Source organism: Arvicola amphibius, chromosome 18 (genome assembly GCF_903992535.2).
Source record: "Arvicola amphibius chromosome 18, mArvAmp1.2, whole genome shotgun sequence".
NCBI classification, from domain to species: Eukaryota; Metazoa; Chordata; class Mammalia; order Rodentia; family Cricetidae; genus Arvicola; species Arvicola amphibius.
In genome coordinates, this window is record NC_052064.1 from 1,251,984 (window position 1) to 1,272,707 (window position 20,724).

General features: G+C 40.1%; 1 protein-coding gene across 2 annotated transcripts in view; it reads left to right on the forward strand.

Annotated features, from left to right (window-relative positions):
- The first annotated feature begins 761 nt into the window (after positions 1 to 761).
- Positions 762 to 20,724, forward strand: part of Hgf (hepatocyte growth factor) — a 67,048-nt gene continuing 47,085 nt past the window's right edge. The window contains exons 1-5 of one of the 2 annotated variants that reach the window (XM_038315338.2): positions 762 to 1,020; positions 7,719 to 7,884; positions 12,208 to 12,320; positions 13,800 to 13,914; positions 19,615 to 19,757. In XM_038315338.2, the coding sequence (XP_038171266.1) occupies positions 933 to 1,020; positions 7,719 to 7,884; positions 12,208 to 12,320; positions 13,800 to 13,914; positions 19,615 to 19,757 (625 nt within the window). In that variant the 5' untranslated portion in view covers positions 762 to 932. The remainder of the gene's footprint in view (positions 1,021 to 7,718; positions 7,885 to 12,207; positions 12,321 to 13,799; positions 13,915 to 19,614; positions 19,758 to 20,724) is intronic. The other variant, XM_038315339.2, reaches the window with a different exon arrangement.

A 20,724-nucleotide genomic window follows, 5' to 3' on the forward strand; every position in this document is an offset into this window, starting at 1 on the left:
CAGGGACAAGCAATGGGCATGTCTACCCCTTAAACGCCTTAAGAGAAAGCATCACCAGATACATCAGAAAAGAGACCTTTGAAAAATGTATTTGGCATCCATCTGTGGTGGTTTGGTGTAGCACATCTCCTGAGGAGAGCTGCCTGTCCTGAGCCCATTGGATAGGGCAGTTTTCTCTCCTGAAACCCTGGACGCCTTGCTTCTGCTGTTATTTAGTCTCATCCCTCAAGGCCACACCCTTTTTTACCTGCCCACTTTCTACCTGGGCTGTCCTAAGCTCAACCCCGTAGCCCCCTCCCTCTGCTGCCACTGTTTTTAAAACCCAGGGAACTGGGGTCAGTGTTCCATCCATGGGTCGCTCCGGCACTGCAAGTTCGCAGACTTGGGCGCTCGGGCTCATTTGGCAGAAGGGCTGCTCCTCTTTCTTCTCATGCTGCTTCCCCTTCCTCTTTTCCCAGATAGATATGTAAACACATGCATTTTCCTGTTCAAACGGGGCGAATTGCTGTTGTGCCTGTTCCTTGACTTAGCGATTGGGCTGAGCATTGCTCCTCCCTTCTCTGCTCGGATAGGAGCCACAAGGATCTGGAACTCGGGCTTCCAAATTGCAGCTGGCCTCGGGCCAGGTGACCTTTGCTTTGTAAGTTTCTTTCGGGGGGGGGGGTGGGTGGAGTGCGTGGAAGGGGGAGCTGGGTTCTGTTGGGTGTTGGGGGGGGGGGTTGAGGAAAGGAAGGGGCTGGAAGAGAGTAAAGGGCTGTTGTTAAACAGTTTCTTACCGTAAGAGGGAGTTCAGACCTGGATCTTTCCAGTTAATCACACAACAAACTTAGCTCATCGCAATAAAAGCAGCTCAGAACCGACCGGCTCGCAACAGGATTCTCTCAGCCCGGCATCTCCTGCAGAGGGATCAGCCTGCTCGAACTGCAAGCGTGATGTGGGGGACCAAACTTCTGCCGGTCCTGTTGCTGCAGCATGTCCTCCTGCACCTCCTCCTGCTTCCTGTCACCATCCCCTACGCAGGTAAGTTTACTTCTGCTTCATGGAGGTGCTTGAACTCTCCCGCGGACCCGGCTCTTTCCTTCCAAGAAGCTCTCTACGCTGCTTCCAGCATCCTTTCTGAACTCCATGTGTGGTGCGGGGCTTCCTAACCTCTCATTATGCTTTCTTTTGGCATTCCTTTCTGTTTGAAAAAACCATGTAAAATGATAATTAGCATTATCAGCGATATCCCCACCCCCATTGAGCCCCACCTCATTGAGCCAAACTGTCCGGGATAGGAATGAAGTGCTAACCCTGGCTGGAACTTTGTTGGCTTGGCCAAGTTTAAAAAAATGAAGACAGACTTTGGCTTGAAGAGGGGAGAATGATAGTCCATCTAACCAGGGACCCACGATTTCCCGAAAGGAGAATTTCCTATAAGCACCCATCCACTCCACCTCCAGCTCCAGATTATGACATTGCGCAGGTCTCCACTTGGAGGAGGCAGATTAAGCTCTGAGTAAATGCATGTTATAAAAATGAAACAGAAAGTTTTTCCTTCCAAGCTCCTCTTCTCTCGGGTATGGGTGATTGCCCTGGATGCTGCAGCGGGGGGGGGGGGGGGGGGGGGGGGGGGGGGGGAGGAACCACATCTGTGGCTTGTATGGAGGCAGCAGAATTGTCCCTCTGTCTTGGCTTGGTTTGCAGGTTGGGGAGGAGACCCTTGGTCTCGTTCAGATTGCCTGTGTATTTGGGGGTCTCAAATGCTGGTCGAGGAGGTTTTCTCTTAGTAGCTAGAGTGCAGGAAACATCTGTATCTATCGCGTCATTGCTGCAGTGGCTGGCCTGGGGTGCCAGCAGGAGAGCTGGGGAACTGTAGGGTAGGCGCAGGAAAATAAAGATTGCAGTAAGGGCCTAGCCGGCAGCGAGGTGACCTTTTAAAAACAAGAGAACAAGGAAATGGCCTCATAATTTAAGATAAGTTAACTATGACATTTATCGCACCTCTGATCTAGTATCTCATGTAATACAAGAAGTAGCTAGTGCTAATAAAAGTATTGAACCCACCTGTGTTTTTCTGCCTTGGGAAGGGACGCCTTTTCAAAGAAGACACGTTGGAAAGTGTCCTTTGAAAGGGTGTAGGCAAATATGCCTGAAGAAGTGGTAAAGAACTCAGAGATGTACCGTACTAAGGTGGACCTTTAAGACATTGTTAGGTTAGGGGGTATTAGAATTAGTTTTGATCTCGGTCCAGTTTGCTGGTTTCACTTTTCAAAGGCTGAAATGTTGTTGTCCTGAAGTGTGGTTACCTGAACTCAGTTCAGCTAATGCAAGACCTCAGCTTGGAAAACTCAAACAGTAGATCGACCAAAGACAATGTCTACTTATTTTTTGGCGTGCATTACACGTTTTTGGCAGGAGACGACATTTGTAATTGTATTTCACTTTGGCTAATGTTGAGATGACTTTGTTTCCTGAGTATACAGAGAGCAGTCTGAGAGAGTGCCGGCAAGCCAGGAGGGGGCTGTTGGGAATTCCAGATATATGCTATGAATAATTTCTAAAGTGGGAGATACTGAAATTGTCATCAAAAGAGGGCCCCTCTTTGTTGCGTTTGCAGCTTTGTTTGCACAGTCTCCTTGTTTGAAATGACTTCCAAAATGGAAACAGGTAGCTTTTTTTTTGAACATGTGATGAGAGTTTTGCTCTATGACTTTCCATGTGACGTTGAATATTTACTGTGTCATTGTTACTTGAGTGGCTATTCATCCAACAGCAAGTGGGTCCTCTAACATGCTGAGAGGCAGTCATGCAAGAAGATGTCATGGAGATGCTTTTAAAAGAGATTTCTTGAGAAATATTTGATGTGGATGATGCAAGGGGTTTTGATAGGAGTTTATCTGCTGCATAGCATTATCATCTAGTCCCTCACACGGAATACTGTAAGCATATATTGAATACTCCATTTAAGAAATTAAACATTAAATGAGCACCTGTTGCTCAAGGGTCCTAGGGAAGGCAAATGTGATCAGATGGGAGAGGAGCTGTGTTTGTTGAGCTATAGTGCTAAGAAATGAAACTAAAACTCACTTAGTCCTAACACCTGCATTCTTCAATCTATTTGACATGTCAAAAGCGGGGTTTGAACATCTTAAAAGTTATCTTTGTTAACTACAGGACTGACCTGGATTTCTGAATTCTAACTGAATGGAAAATGTAATTTTTTTCTTCCACTAAAGCCCAACACTGCAATCAGTTCAAGCATACTTTTGAAAAATCTTTTGGCTAAGTGATAAAAAGGAAAACAAAACAAATTTTTTTTTTTTTTTTGCATTAGAAAATGTTACGGTATAGCGGAGAGTTCCTTAGTTTAGTCTTCAAGCTTGGTTAAAGATGCATGTTGTACCTAAGTCAAATATGAGATGAGCTGTAGTATGATGGGTACCCTGGTAGGATGTTTCAGGAGTTGCCTGAATCCCAGAGGTAAGAGAGTGTAAGAGATGCTCCAGAAAGACCTAGACATCAAAGGAAGATCATCTCTTAGGAATGCTATTTTGGGTTCCTAGTGGGAGTATAGCCTATGGTTGGAAAGGGAAGATGGGACAGTATGACAGCCCTGTATGCCATGTGAAACCAAGGGGTCTCAGTAGTGAACATCGGAAAGAGCAAGTGAAAATTTTGCACGCACAGGCCACGAACAGCTGCACTTCAATGTGGTTACTTTACTTGCTGTGTAGAAGGGAGTTTCAGGCAGAGGGGGCAGGGACAAAGGAGATCAGGACAGGACATCTACAGTGAGGAATTCCAGAAAGGAAGTAAGAAGAAGGAGAGACACCCAAGCTCACCTTGAGCACTTTATCCAGCAAGTCTTCAGGAGAGGGGTTATTACATTGCTTCTCAGCCACCAATACTCAGTTTAAGCTCCTGATTCTCACTGTCTTCATTTACCATGAGATTAGCTCCTCCAAAAAGGGGGAGGACATTGCTGCCAAATAGTAAAGTCTGAGTCCTAGACAGTAACAGTGGAACGTGTGACTTCTTTTTGTGATCCTAGTCTTTAGGAGTTAAAATTCTCTAGGCACAGCCATTGCCCCATCAATTCTTCGTACACTTTGCTCATAACGTCTTGCCAGTTCAAACTGTTAATCACTAATCATGTGGGTAGTTTTCTTCAGTTACAGGGAGCCAGGCTTCTATTCTTTCCACACCCTGCAAATCCTTCCTTGGCCTGGCTTGCCTTTGAAGTCCACGGTTCTTCCACACAGAAGGAAATATATGAGGTACTGAGAGAAATGAGCGTTGGGCCTAGGGGCTGTGGGAGAAATGCATCTTTCTGTGTCTACCTTCATATGCTTGACGCTGCTTTCTGTGTGTAGGTTTCCACCAATCTTGGTTCTAAAACAGGGCCTTCAGGTTGTGCAGGAAATCTACCTTCCAGAATATTTCCCTAAGCTGGGAAAAGAGAAAGGAGCATAATTGAAAATCCAAGAAAGCAGACAAATTTGTAGGGCTCTCTTACCCTTTGATATCACTTCAGTATTTTCTTTATGAACTTGAACAGACACGATCAAAAAATAGTAGGCAAAAAAGCTGTTCCAAATGTATTTTGAGTCCCCCGCCTCCCCAGGTTAAGCTTGTCTTTTTAATTGTTTTCAGTAAAACAAGCATCAGTTGCTACACGTGGAGGAGGCAGTGAAATCTATTTTCAGGAAAAGAATTCCATTTTCAGATGCTGATTTTGAGTGACTTCTGTTTTGCCTTTTTTTCTCTTATTAAAGAAGTAATTAATTTTATAGACGCAGGAAGTAAATGATGTATACGTACTTTGAACTTCATATTCTGGAATAATTAGTGAGTGATCTAGTCTAGAGACTGAGTTCTGAGGGGAAGTTCAGATATTCCAGTTTCAAGGGACTCCTGGTATCTGTTTCTGATTGGTTCTTAGCACTGACGCTCTGGGGCTGCTATATTCCACAGTAAAGCGAGATTGTGGATTTACTTATTTTTCAGGACTCTTTTTGATCTGTAGTCAGGCAACCTCTACTAGCAAGCGAGAGTAGCTGGTTTTCTGAGGCGAATTCATGCACTGACACATTTCAGTACGATCTGTAAAGTTAATCGGAGCCTCCTCTCCACAGATCAGTCTTCACTCTTTTATAGCATTGGCCAGCGGCTCTGCTTGGATTGATAATTACTAAAATAAATGCCTTAGGAACTTAATGCTTATCAAAGCTATTTTGAAATTACTTTTGTGTTTTTAATATCCTTAGACACATACAAAAGCAGACTGTACATAATACCAATGCTATATTCTTAGTTGGCAAAATTCACATATACACATATATATTATACCTATATATACTATGTATAGATAGTATATATATATGTGTGTGTATATATATGGTTAATTTTGACAAAAGCTATTTTTAAAACAAATATTGCTCAATGTGAGCTCCTACCACTTACAGGAAATGCTTAAATTTATAAGGAATTAAATTATCTTTATGGTATGAAATATTTGGGAGCACCAAAGAAGTAGTGAAATAAGGCCCAGAAAGAGAAACTCATGATGGAAAAAATTATCTCTCATTAACAAGATTCAATGATAGGAATGTCAATCTGCCAGTATCACGACTTTCTTTCTTGTAAGAAAAACAGTTGTGTCAGAAATTAAGTGATAAAATTTCAAAACTAATACCAGAACTCTAAAAAATCCACTTCATTGCAATTCTTAATTGTATTCATAATATTTACTTAATGAATATAGCTCAAACAGCTCTATTGATTAATTTAGCCTTTTTATTTATAGATTGAACAATCAGTATCTTAAAACTTCATGTAATTACACAAAGTCATTGGCAAGTCGGTAAAAAATTCCATCTTCAGCTGCTTGTCCATGTTATGCAAGGAATTTTGACCCCAATTTCATGAAATAACATACTGATAGATTATTTGATTGACTTTATGCATCAAGGTTTTGTTTAAACAAAATCTCTGACATCAGAGTAGTTGTATCTTAGAGCCCAAGGGACAGCATCACTGCAGGGGTTAGTACCAGTCTGTTGGAGTCTGTGTTCTGGAGCTTTGCAAAGAACTCAGACCTTGGAGAAGTGCATGCTTTCTCTCATTTATTGTTGACCTCAGGTTAGGATAGACATTAAGGAGCAGCATCTGCATCCTTAGCCAACCAACCAGTGCCAGTTGTTGCTGGCAAACGGGATGATGCCATTCTTAGCACTGCACTCCGGGAACCTTCTCCCCAACTTTCCCGAACAGAAAGCTGCACCCTCCTTTCCTGACATACTTCACAACATTTTAAGAGAGGGAATTGTATTTCCTGTGGCAGCATCCAAGCTTCTCTTTAACTGATAGCTCTAAACCAAATCTTCAGGAAATGTTTACAAATCCCATGTTCACATACATTCTTAGCAATTCTTAGATAAAAAATGGCCGTGTGAATGGCTCTGGGTGCTAGCTCTGAAGCTGGGCCTCCACTTTTCCGGTCTGAAGTCTTCAAAGTGCTCAATTCATTTCCCCCTATGTCTTTACTTACCTCCAGCTAAAAACGAATGTACTAAATTGCCATTGTCTTAAGGGCTATTAAATAAGCAGATGTGCAGATGTGCATGGTCCCATACTTGTTTTGTAATAGCTGTGGTCTAATAGATGACTGGTGCAAATTAGCTTGAACAGTATTATACCCTGGTACTTTTCGGAAATTAAGAATGAAGGAATAAGCCCGGTTGTGGTGGCACATACCTTTAATCCCAGCACTGGGGAGGCAGAGGCAGGTGGGTCTCTGTGAGTTCAAGGCAAGCCTGGACTACAGAGGGAGTTTCAGGACAGGCACCAAAGCTACATAAAGAAACCCTGTCTTGAAAAACAAACAAACAAACAAACAAACAAACAAACAAAAAGAATGAAGGAATAAGTTCTTATTACTTTCAAATTATACATAAATTTAAGCTCTTTATGAATTGTTGGTTCTGTTTTTCAGGTTTATAGTAAGTTTCATGCTATCGAGAGGTCTTGTCCCTTCATGAAGAAAAATGGTATCACTACATTAAAGGATAAAACTTTACAGACATTTGATTTACAGTGTTTGGACTGATCTCAATACAAATCATTTCATGAAATTAAGAAATAGTGTCCCAAACATGGAATACATTCTTTTTATACAAAACTAAGAAGAGAGGGGCTAAAATATGTATAGTAGTATGAGGCACTTAAAGAACAAGTTGGAAGAATTTGTTCAGTGCAAAGTTTTTAGTTAGAAGTTTCTCACTTGCCTTTGGAAAGATTTACCTATTTAGTAGTGTAGCTTCTATAAGGAACCACTGAGAGGAGAATTAATTACAAAGCATCCATGTGCCTCTGGCACCCATGGTTGATTCAGTGTTGTCTGGAGAACATCATCTCTTTAGGGTGAGCTTTGTCCTAATTTTGAAATAATTATTCTTTAAGGTTGTTTATTCTTTGGGGTGAACTCTGTCCTAATTTTTCAATGCATCCTTCATTTGAAAGGATGTAGATTAGTGGATTTACATAGCATCTATCTGTTTTTACATAATTAGAATGTTCTTCTCTCTTTCTCTTACACATCCTCATCGAACTCTGTCCAACCCCTAGAGGTTCTACAAAATCATTATTTTGAAGATGTTCCTTAAGACATTTTCCCCTCTATAAATATTAAAAAAACATTTCTTTCATGTTGAACTATTTAATTTTTGCATTAATAGAAGGACAGAAGAAAAGGAGAAATACACTTCATGAATTCAAAAAGTCAGCAAAGACTACTCTCACCAAGGAAGATCCATTATTGAAGATTAAAACCAAAAAAATGAACTCAGCGGATGAGTGCGCCAACAGATGTATCAGGAATAAGGGCCTTCCATTCACTTGCAAGTAAGCCTCTTCATTTTCTTTATTGAGTAATTTTCAAATAAAGTAAGTATATAACGATCATATTTTCTCTCCCTTTTTGCTAGTCAATGCAATGGGTCCTTTAGAGTAAGTATGAGTCTAGCTTTAATTCATTACAATAGCAGACAGAACTCTCAGCCGATAGAAACTGAATGAGCATGCGCGGCTCCGAAAACTGCCTTTCAAAGTAAACAGTTGCATTGGCTATGGATTTTGAACAATTAACGTGGAGCTAAAATTTAATTGGACTGAATTTTATCTTTTTTTTAATTTTATTGTGTGTCTTGTTTTCTTCCGTAGCAGAACGTTGCAAGGATTTTCTGGGTAGGAACTGGGCAACAGCCAAAATTTCCTGCAACTTCTATCATCTCTGTAGGGATTTCAATAAAAAGTGTTGATAGACTCATATAAACCTAGAGCGACTGGTGTCAGCGGCACAGATTGCTTCAAAGAAGCTGGGGAGGTGATGATAAAGCTATGGCGGAGAGGGGTGGAGCCATTGAGGCCCGGGTGGTTTCAAGTAGAGAGGGTCTTATCTTTTGACAGCCCCCTTCTCACTAAAATTCCTCACTACCTTGCCAGTGATCTCAGAGGCGAAAGCTTACAACCTTGAAATAACAAGGTGAAAATTTCATCTGAAATGGCAGTAAGAGCATCGATTTCCTGAGCAAGGTGTAGTGGTGCATTCTTATAATCCCCAAATGAGGAAGTTGGTCATTTCAAGATCAATACTACCCTGGGTTACAAAGGTACACACACACACACACACACACACACACACACACACACACCATACTTAAAATGTGTTTTGTTGGTTTATTTTTTAGTGTCCCTTAAAAACCAACATTGGGTGCTGGAGAAATGGTTTGGTGGTTAAGGGCACTTGCTGCTTTGCAGAGGACCTGATTGGCTCCTAGAACCCATATCAGGGACTTCCCTACCTCCCCACCACCACCCGACACCTGTGCCAGTTCCAGGGTATCTGATGTCTTGTACTGGCCTCCAGAGACATCTGCACACATGTGGTACACATTAATTCCCTTGAGCACACCCATATAATCTGATAATAAATAAATCGTTAACAAAAGATTATGTGGCTGGGATGTAGCTCAGTGTTGGTGTGCCTGCTTGGAATGCACAGGACCCTGAATTTTATAGATGGTATTAAATATGATATTTTGGAAGACATTCTATGAATGTTCAATTCTTGCATATTCTGCGTTTTGACAGTGGCCTTTTATGAGAATACAGAATTCAGTGGTTTCATGTGAGAGGTTTCCATTTAGTGTTCCCTGTCTCAGAGAAATGAGGATTATGGGCCCGTAGGGCAGAACATGGTCACAGAAGGTCTTCAGCAGACTTGGGCAGAGGAAAGTCTATCTCTTTTCTGTTTTCAAAGCCAACTGCCACTCCCAGGAAGACATTTCCTGGCAACCACAGTGAGAACTGGATTTGTAAACTTGTCCCTAGGATAACTGGGTTTCAGGCCGACTTTTGTGTAAAAGCCCCGAGATTGGGGAAAATGAAGCAGGAAAGATTACTCTCAATCAGCGTCCAAGCTGCATGAATCTATGGAGATATTCTATTGGCAACTGGGCTGGCGTTGGGTCTTCTCTCCTCAGAGTTGCAAGGTAGGAGAAAAGCAATAGAAGAAGCACATTTCATTGTGAATATTTAATGGAGAGCTTGAAAATAAGGACGAGGTAAATTTACAGAAAAATTCAATGCTGGGAATGTGATGGTCCAACATACTTCACATAAAAGAATACCAGAAAGAGCCTATGCTGTTATAATTGGAGGAAGGAAAGGTTCCATACACTGGAAATCAAAACTACTTTTTTGACTGAAATTACTTTAAAAAATCTAAAGTATTTTGCGGTATTTATCAACTTGTTTTAGTTAATACTTTTAGTAAGCAATGTGAAAAAGCAGTATACTATTAGCTGCAGGAATAATGGGGACAAATGTGGACGTCTTCCATAAGAGTATGAATTAAATCATATTGTCTAATGTTAATAGTTTTGAAATAAAATGTATATGATAAACTTATTTCAGGAGTATTGACTTAGAAACATAGCACCTTATAGTTAGATGTCCATGCTATTTAGTAAATTTCACATTTTATGGCTTACCAAACTTAAGGATATTATATGACAGTTTCCAAACATTTCACTCAGATTCTTCTTTTTTAAGACACTATGTAGGGGTGGTGATTTGCCTAATACAGTTTTTTTCCTCAAGAATTTCTTGTATGGTTAGAATATATCTCAGTCACATCTAGTCCCCAGTGCTTCCAACTCTTCTCAGGCCCCCCAATACATCTTGCTCTAAAATTCATGTCCTTTAAAAAAAAAGGTGCCAACTGAAAGACACTTAAGGAAATGCTCAACATCCTTAGTCATCAGAAAAATGCAAATCAAAACAACTCTGAGATTCCATCTTACACGTGTAAGAATGGCCAAGATCAAAAACACTAATGACAGCTTATGCTGGAGAGGATGTGGGGTAAAGGGCACACTCCTGCATTGCTGGTGGGAGTGCAAACTGGTGTAGCCCCTTTAGATATCAGTATGGTGATTTCTCAGAAAATTAGGAAACAAACTTCCTCAAGACCCAGTAATACCACTTTTGGGTATATATCCAAAGGATGCTCAATCGTGCCATAAGGACATGTGTTCAGCTATGTTCATATCAGCATTGTTTGTCATAGCCAGAATTTGGAAATAATCAAAATGTCCCTTGACCAAAGAATAGATAAGGAAAATGTGATGCATTTACACAATGGAGTACTACATAGCAGAAAAAAATGACATCTTGAAATTTGCAGCAAATGGATGGAGCTAGAAAACATCGTTTTGAGTGAGGTCAGCCAGACCCAAAAAGACAGTTATCATATGTACTCACTTATAAGTGGTTTTTAAACATAAAGCAAAGAAAACAAGCCTATAAATCATAATCCCAGAGAACCTAGACAGCAATGAGGACCCTAAGAGAGACATACATGGATCTGATCTATATGGGTAGTAGAAAAAGACAAGATCTTCTGAGTAAACTGGGAACATGAGGACCTTGGGAGAGGGTTGTAGGGGAGGGGAGAGGCAGGCAGGGGAGCAGAGAAAAATGTAGAGCCCAGTAAAAATCAATTAAAAAAAGTGCCCACTGAGTTCAATTCGTGGTACTTATTTGTGCATGACTTTGGATCGTCCAGTGAAGTATAGGCAATCTACTAGTGACCACACCCCTGAAAGAAAAGTTACTCTTTCTCCCTTCGCAGCCATCAGCTGGCCATAGCTCCTCAGGAGCCGGTCATCATTCCATGCTGGAATTTTCAACTGGCTCGGTCTTGTGTGGGCAGCAATAGCTGCTGTGAATTGCTATGTTGAATGGCCAGGTTGTGTCCAGGGGTGGCAGTATTTCATAGCACATCTCCCCATCTCTCAGCTCTTACATTCCTTCTTCCCCCTTCTCTAGAATGTTCTTTGAGCTGTGAGCGGCCAGTTTCCTACAGTTACTGTTCAGTACTTCGGTGGTTAAAAAGTCTGTGCATTAAGCACTGTCTACTTTGATAAGAAACCTCCTTGACCGAGTGTAAGAGCAGCACAACGTTATCTGTTCTAGAGCCTGGGGACTCAGCCGAATGCAGCTAATCATTCTAGCTATTTTATTGCAAGAATGAGGGGGAAATCTATCCACGCTAGGACATGAATTCCACTGACCTATATTCCTAGCCATTTCTATATATTTTGTTTTGTTTTGAGCCAGGGTCTTGCAAAACTGAACTTACTCTGTACTCTATATAGGCCTTCAATGTATTTCTCCAAACTCAGCATCCCTGTAGCTGGGCAAAGAGCTACATCACCAGGCCCAGGAGATATGTTATTTTAAGAATATATTTGTATATTTACAAGCTTTGCGTGCTAATTATGATATCACAAATGTAATCACTTGCATATAACTAAAACCTTCCAACTAACTGGACATTTAACAAAACTATTAAAAGTCTTCAGAAATAATCTAGGTAGTTGTTGTATGCAATGTTGAAACCTTCAGTTTTTCTACAAGTCATTGTGATTAATGTCAAAACTTCCCACAGAGTATTGGTCTGGTTTTCTAATCGATACCTACAAAAATCTTTGTTTTGTCTTTCCTGTTTGTTCCATCAAAATCAGGAACACACACACACACACCACTGTATCTTAATATGTAATAATGTCCCATTCTGTACGTCCTCTTTGGTAAACCATGTGCCCAACCAAAACTGTTGAATTGTGCTAGTCTTTCTTTTCACTCAGCTGTCTTTTACAGGGCCTTTGTTTTTGATAAGACAAGAAAACGATGCCACTGGTTCCCTTTCAATAGTATGTCAAGTGGAGTGAAGAAGGGATTCGGCCATGAGTTTGACCTCTATGAAAACAAAGGTAATGGCCTTCTTTCTAAGGCCTACATGATGAAATGAAGGGTAATCTCTACACTTGCATTTTCTCGCCACTGGGTCTTCCCTGCTGGTGTCCTGATCAGGTTCTGACCTGTGACCCACCTAGTCAGTCGCTGATTTAGACAGAAGAACCTGGTGCCTTGACTATGATTGTCAGGCACTGCGTTAGACAGAAGGCTGCGCTTCCCAGATTTCCCTTAAATTAGATCCTTCTCCCACCTCAGCTTGTCTTTTCTACATTCATTTTCTGATGTGTCATTTAGGTAATGAGTTCAGCATACCCTCTATTGTGGCAAATTTTAAGATTAAGGTAGTATTTTCAATTACAACAACTTTGTGTGATTCATCATAATGGCGGTTGGTGATGATAACAATGCATGAAGATTTGGGGCAAATAGGTTGAGTTCATGTATGCTTCCTTTAAAATTATTTAATTAAAGAATCGAAATTCTTAATTTGTCTATTATGTGAAATTATATTATATATGATATAATATGTAACTATTTACACTGTTTAAAAGCAAAAATATACCAATGAGATAATTATAGAATATTAAATATGCTTTTGACAGGTTAAATATTTCATTATGTGACATAAAAATTAATTGAACTCATGAAAGTGATCCTTATTTTATTAATTTTTTGTAAGAACCTATTGTAGCCTCTTGAATTAGGTATGGATACCAAATATAGACACCTTTATGTCAATTTATTGGATCATTAAGTAAAAGCTAATAGTAGGAAACAGAACAATTTTTACATGTCCCCATGATTTTACATATCTGAAGTCTAATTTGTGATCAAACAGGAGTCCCTTTATTCAGTCTTCCTCCAGTTGACTAGCTGCAGATCCTCTTGTCTAAAACTCATATGCTCCTGTTTAGAATTCAGTTCCTGTGTTAGAAGCTGATGTTATTTAAAAATACAGAACAATAACTGATCCAGTGTAGTTATTTCACGCCACCACACACATACACACACACAGAGGTAATAAAAACTGCAAAACAAAACAAACCCACATGACTTTCCTGAGCTAGAAAAGACAAATCAGGTTTGCTTTCTTATATTTTATTTCAGATTTAAAACAGGTTCTGGAAGTTAACTAAGTTTTGCTTTTATTATTTTCCTATGTGTATTTATTCATCAAGTCATAGTGGTCTACCTAGTGGAGTTTGTAAACTCATTCAAGTAAAGGGGGAGGAATAATCTCTGTGCTTAGCCTCTATTATACACTCAAAATTAATATGTCTGACTGCTTGACTTGCTTGCTTTGCTTTCCTCTGAAATGTTCTGCTTTTAAAATACTAGTACTAGCTTTATGCAAGAGCTGTTAGTATCGTTGGAAACGGTTTGCATCAGTCAATGACTTTCGTGCATAAGTGGATTCTTATTTTTTCCTCTCCAGTGAGTACAGCACACGCTTCACAGAGTTCTCACCTTTTTCCCTCTCTGTTAATCAATAGACTATATTAGAAACTGCATCATTGGCAAAGGAAGCAGCTACAAAGGGACAGTATCCATCACCAAGAGTGGCATCAAGTGTCAGCCTTGGAGTTCCATGATCCCCCATGAGCACAGGTAAGAACAGCATGGGGAAAAGAGGAAGCAAGCTTGCCTGTCTGCATGTGAACAGTTACTCATTAGTCCTTAGGATAGCACAGCCTGCCACCATCACTCAGTCAGTGTGCTGAACTGCACAAGGCCAAAACTTACACAGATTATTATAGAGCCATCAAAAGATTCACATATTTACTATTTAAATATGGCCTAACATTTTTTTTAACCTCAGTGTCTCAGTTTGTTATTAAAAACGATTCTGTCTACTTTTTGCCTTTGAGAGGGTACTATGAATTCTTGGGCTTCTGTGATTTAGACCTCACAAAAGGTGTATTTAAACCTTGGTAGATTTCGGCTTTGGCTGCATGTTAAAATGACTCACTGCAAACCTTGGAATATCCCACTACCAAAGTTATAGATTGATTGAACTAGATCCTTTAGAGAACGGGTGGGGATAGCGGTCCTCGATTGATTCTGAAGGGCACATGAAACTGGATCCCATTAGTGAAAGCTCTCTTGCCCCAGATTAACTAGCTTGCTCTTCCTTATGTCACCTGTTGCTAAAGTCTTGAGAAACATTTTTCTTCCACATTACACATCTACACTGAAGAGAACTTTATTCATTATAGCAGAAGAAATGGATTTTAAGATCAATAAAGATAATATTCATAAGCTTATGAGATTTTGATCATCATGGAGAAAAAAATCAACATTTTTATGCAGCAGAGAATCAAATGTCCAGACCTATTTCACAAATAGTCTCAATAATAACTCAAATAGTTTGAAAAAGCTCTATCTGGTTAGAAACTTCAGCCGATGGTTAAGTTTTCCATGTTAGACCGTTAACCCGGTAGACAATTAACCTTATTTTTTCATATATTCCTTAGACAAATAGCACAGCACATGGCTTTATGTTCTTAGTTACGGAGTGCAATCGTATCCCAGTCTAGTGTTTTCAAGGCTGTTTCACAGGGAAGCCAGAATGTGTGCCTACCCTCCAGCATGAGATTGTGGGTCTCCCTGCAGGATGTGTTTTCTGACTTGTCTGTAGTAGCAAAATGTGATGCCTTTCCCTTGATGAATACACATTTCATTCCTTTCTACATCAATTTTTTAAAATTCATTTTACATAACAACCACAGTTCCCTCTCTCTCTTCTCCTCCTCCCCACCTTTCCCTCCACCTCCCATTCACTCCTCAGAGAGGGTAAGGCCTCTCATGGGGAGTCAACAAAACCTGGGATTTCAAGGAGAGGCAGGACCAAGCCCCTCCTCTCTGTATCAAGGCCGATCATGGTATACCACCATAGGAGTGAACTCCAAAAAGCCAGTCACGCACCACGGATAAAACCTGGTCCCACTGCCCGAGGCCCCACAAAAAGACCAAGCCACACAACAGCCACCCACTTTCAAAGTGCATAGTTTGGTCCCAGGCAGATTCCCCTGCTGTCAGCCCAGAGTCTGTGAGCTCCCACTAGCTCAGGTCAGCTGTCTCTGTGGGTTTCCCCATCATGATCTTGACCCCACCTTGCTCATATAATTATTCCTTCCTGTCTTTGCCTAGTCCAGTGCTAGGCTGTGGATCTCTGGATCTGCTTCCATCTGATGAGCATCATATTGGATGAAGGTTCTATGCTGACAGTTAGGGTAGTCACCAGTCTGATTACAGGGGAAGCCCAGTTCAGGCACTGAACTCTCCCCTATTGCTAAGAGTCATCCTTGTGGATTCCTGGGCGTTTCCCTAGCCCCAGGTTTCTCCCTAACCCCATAAGGGCTCCCTCTATCAAGATATCTCTTTCATTGCTCTCCCTCTCCATCCCTCTCCCAAAGTGACCCAACCGGTTCCCCCATGTTCTTATTCCCCACTTCTTCTCCCGCTCCCCCCACCCTCCAATTCCTTTCTACTTTTAAAAAGCATTTGCTTGCAAGATTGATTTTGTTTTAGCAAACACATATGAGTTAACCAACTGAGGTATAATGTAGAAGTTAGGTTGTTTAATGCTGTAATGAAACCTTGGGACTTTGCCTGACGAACCCTAGCTAGTGACTGTCCAAGTTGATCAAGTCTGTAGTAGTATTACAATAATAGGAAATGACAATTTTCCGAAGTAATTTACAGCAGTTTTAAAAGAATGCTTCTAAAACATGATATTGCCTCTAGATCAGAAATTACAATGAATTTTGTTCTCCCTTGTTATAGGTATGCATACTGAAGAAAACTCATTGGTTGATAGTTAGACCTAACTTTTCACAAGCAAAGAAATCAGATCAAAATCAATCCAACCTTAGACAAAGAGAGTTCTAGACTCAGTCGAGGTTTTATTTTAACCCGAATTCTCTATGATTGTCATTCTCTGCTTGAGGAGTAAATGTGAAATAAATCTCCCCGGGAACTGGCTTTCCTATCCAAGTAGATATTGTGCCAAGGAACATAGGCATCTTATATATTATCCAAATACCCTTTTGTTTAAGGAAAACAATACTTAATTTTCATCAATTAGCAGTTTTGGGGGGCTAGCTTCATGATAGCTTAACACTTTAAAATGAGGTGGTAACTAAAGTTTAATTTAAAAAAGAAATACGTTTTTGTCTAGCAGAGTGATTTATTGTTGACTTTCTAAACTGAAATATTTTACAAATGGCTTAATGGAAAGATGATGATAGATGTTGAAATTAGTATAAAAGCTTAACAGAGAGTCAGGTGACCTGATATCTACATCTATATCCATCACTGGCTTCCTAGCATTCATTAATGAAGCAGATGATAGAATAGATCAAGTTTTCGATGAACACAGTTTATATTAAAAAGACAAAAAAGAGAGAGAGGCTAGCATCCAGAAGACCTAGTTTATGGTTTAGAGTATATTTGGACATAACCCAGTTTTAAATATTTCTTCACTTATCGCTCTTAAACTTTGCTAACAGCAAGGACAGAGATAAAAATAGTATCTGTGTGAGTAACAGCTCAGTGCAGACCCCACAGGCTGGCACAGGCCTTTTGTGTAACGAGTTCTCATAAACATTCGTCTAATGAACACCTACAAGTGAAAGAGCGGCACGGCTTCATACCCTGACCAAGTGTTGGGTGTTGAGGATGATCAGCCTGAACACTTTGTGACACCGAAGAAAGCCAGCTAGCTTGGGGGAAGGTTAAAATCACCAAATAAAGAAATGAGAAGCTCTTTAACCTCTATGACCCAAAGAGGAATTTGATGTCAATTGACTCATAATTATAAAAACAAGAACATCTTTTCTCTTTATTTTCTGACTTTAACTCCAGTGAGAATTTTTTCTGCTTTTGGCCATGTTCTTCCCCTGTCCCCTTCTCTCTTTCCCTCCACCCATTCTCCAGTTACTTTTAAAAGAACACATTCTAAAATCACTAGTCTCTTCCTTCTTTGGTTATACTGGGCAATTTTATTTTACGATTTGAAACTTTTTTCCTTCAGTTGAAAACAGATATTTTTTTTTCTTTCACAGTGTATCCTGATTATGGGATACCCTTCTCTCAGTTCCTCCCCACCTCCCCTCCCAGGCAGATCTCCCCCACCTGCCCTCTCATCCAGTTCTCTGAAATCACTAGTGTCTTCAGTAAGACATTGTTCCTTTGACAGACTGTAACTAAATAAAGAATTGTCTGGGGAGCATCATTCCCACACCAACCAGGTGATAAGTACATACATATGATGCAGTGATGGCTCATAACCAATATTACCACTGATTTTTCCTAATGTAAAATTACAATAGACTTTTCTTAAGTAAATGTAGTTGATGTATTACTTCATCAAATATATAAAGTGAAAATCAGTTTTATTTCTGGTAGAGAAGTATTTTGTTATAAATTTACTATGAGCATTTGGGGAAGTGCTAAACAATGAAAGAAAATATACTTCAGGCAATATTACAAACACAGGACACAGACACAAAATTCTAGAATGATGGGACTACAACTAAGAAAAGTTAAATGGTTTCTCTTTCAAAATCAATTCTTGTGAAGGCTTTAAAAATTATAATTACCTTTAATTGCATTATAACTTCCATCAGTCACATGACCTAATGTCTTATTTCTATTTGCTTTGTTTAAAAATGCTGAGGAAGTAAGGATATGAGCACTTTAAGGAGCTACACCTTGCAATTGCTTAATTATTACAGTGCTAGTTTGGTTCCTTGCCTATGTTTAGCAATGTCTTAGATAGGCTATTTAATTTTTGAGCACCAGTTTATGTCTTTTGAAGGCCTGACTGTGGCATTCCTTCGTGCTCAGACAAAACCTTCTATTGTGAAATGTTGCTTGGAACAGGATACATGCCAGTATTCAGTCTGTGGTATAACATCTTTATTTTTAAAACAATTTCTCTCACTTTCTTTTTTGCTTAGTACATAATAACTTTAAATGTAGTGAATGATCTTTTGATTCATGTCGTAGACCAGCGCTGGGTAATTAACCTATCTGCTTCCCAACTATCATGTCGCTGGATAGAAAACTCATTTGAATCATATTTAATGAGAGACTTAGATCTTTATAGCTTGTGTTCATGCACAGAAATGAGGCCAATAAATGTAGAAACATCTTTTAGCAAAAGCCCAGTCAACTACTAAACTTGTGACTGGGTTGAAATGTTTTGACTGGCATTGCCTATAGAAGAACGTTCTTTCTGTTGTGATGCTTTGTAGCAAACAAATAAAGGATCCACTACTGTAAGCATTACAAACAGAGACTGCTTTCTCCCTTTCTCTTGCCATTAGATCTTTAGTTATTTTTGGTGAAGCTATTAAATTGATCTCAATATAACCAATGATACACACTTATGGACTAAAACTGAGAACACCAAATCTCAATCTCAGCCATTGTTTTCGAACCTTTGGAAGAAAATAAGCCATTAGCTTCCTTGTTATGGCAATGAGTTAGGTCTCTTAATTATAGGTATTATAGGTGTTATTTGTCAAGTGTTCCATCATCTCCTTGAAGTTCTCAAAGCAGCCATATGAGATCTAAGTTCTTATAAGTGCTGGGTTCTTAGTGAATTACTGAGCAAATGGTTCAGAGGGCTTCAATTATGTGCTGGGATCTCACACTTGGTATGAGAAAGAGTTGAAAATGGTACCCGGGCTTATTTTGATCCTGGATTCTTGGCTCATGCTACGTCATCAATCTTTTCCTCAACTGTGAAGAAACAAGGTGTGTGTGTGTGTGTGTGTGTGTGTGTGTGTGTGTGTATGTGTGTGTGTGTGTGTGTGTGCGTGCGTGTGTGGGCATGCGTGTGTGTGCGCATATGTGTGTGAGTGATTTCCCTCCTGCGGAAAGCAGTATATAAGCAGATGATGACCCTGGATAAGCAGTGTAAGGTGAGGTCTGGAAGTCAACTGCAGAGATGGTGGCTTAAGTTTTTCTAAATCTGAGAAATTGTTACCTGTGACTTGGAGTGTTGAAATTATATTTTATAATACATGATTATATTTCAGAATATTTGGGCTTGAGGAAATTCAGAGGCTAGTAATTACTGATTTTAGGTGGGGTACAGATATAGTTCAGTTAGGTAAATTTTGATAAAATTCAAATATTTAAGTATATTGGAAATAGCAAAATTAAAGTACATGCTAAATTACATGAGTAGATGTTTCTCTACTTTTGGGGAAAGTAAACCCAGTAACTAGCATAATTAATAGGCCAACACTCATGTTGCATGCTCTTATACTGTGATGATTATCATTTTAAAACTAGCTTTTTGCCTTCGAGCTATCGCGATAAAGACCTACAGGAAAACTACTGTCGAAATCCTCGAGGGGAAGAAGGGGGACCCTGGTGTTTCACAAGCAATCCAGAGGTACGCTACGAAGTCTGTGACATTCCTCAGTGTTCAGAAGGTAAATGAACCTGAATACCACGTGAGGCACTACCTGTCCCCCGTGGATAGAACTGTAATTCACCTTAAAGGTTAACAGCAATGAATCAGTTACAATGAGTATGCTGTTCATTCAAGTGCAAGCATAGATAGTAACGGGAGCGTTTTCTCACAACATATCACAAACTTGGGGTCAGCAGATTCATGCAAGGTAACAGCGCCAGTTACCAATGTGAATTGCAACACCAGCCTGGAATAATCTTCTGTGAAAAGGAACAGTGGGCATTTACTTGTTCACTGAAGCTCACCTACCTCTAATTCTGCTACCATAGACCCCCTGAGAGGACCTAGAATCTAGGCCAACCTTTGGGGGTCGTGTATCAGATAGTCCTGAATATCAGATATTTACATGATGATTCATAACGGTAGCAAAATGAGAGTTCTGAAGTGGCAGCAAAATAATTTGTGGTTAGGGATCGCCACACCATGGGGAACTGTGTTAAAGGGTTGCAGCATTAGGAAGGTTGAGAACCACTGCCCTAGATAAAACTGTCTTTGATTAGTAGTCCTGGGGCTGCTCATCCAGCACCTGTTTCTGAAGAAATGTGGTTAAGGCTGTTTTGAAGCCGCACAGCCCAGCCTGAATAGATTCAAGAGACGATATGCCGGGTTCCCCCAAACTCAAATTTCCATTTTATTTTGGGGGTGACTGCAACCACGCATGAGGCATGTCTGCAACTCAGTACCATTCAAAACAGTGTTTGAGAAGATCAAACTGGGGTCCCACGCTGCCTGGAAGGCGAGCACCTAAGCCACTTCTTGCACTGTGTTCTCACTGTGAACGTCTTCTGTATTCCCTTTTGCACTGGAAAGCTGGATGACCAGCAAGACGGTACCATGATCATTTTAGCATTGTGTGCAGTTTCTTTTCTCTCAGTCATTTGACTACAGAATTAATTGGGTTTTTCAGTTCTGTCAAAGCTCCTATG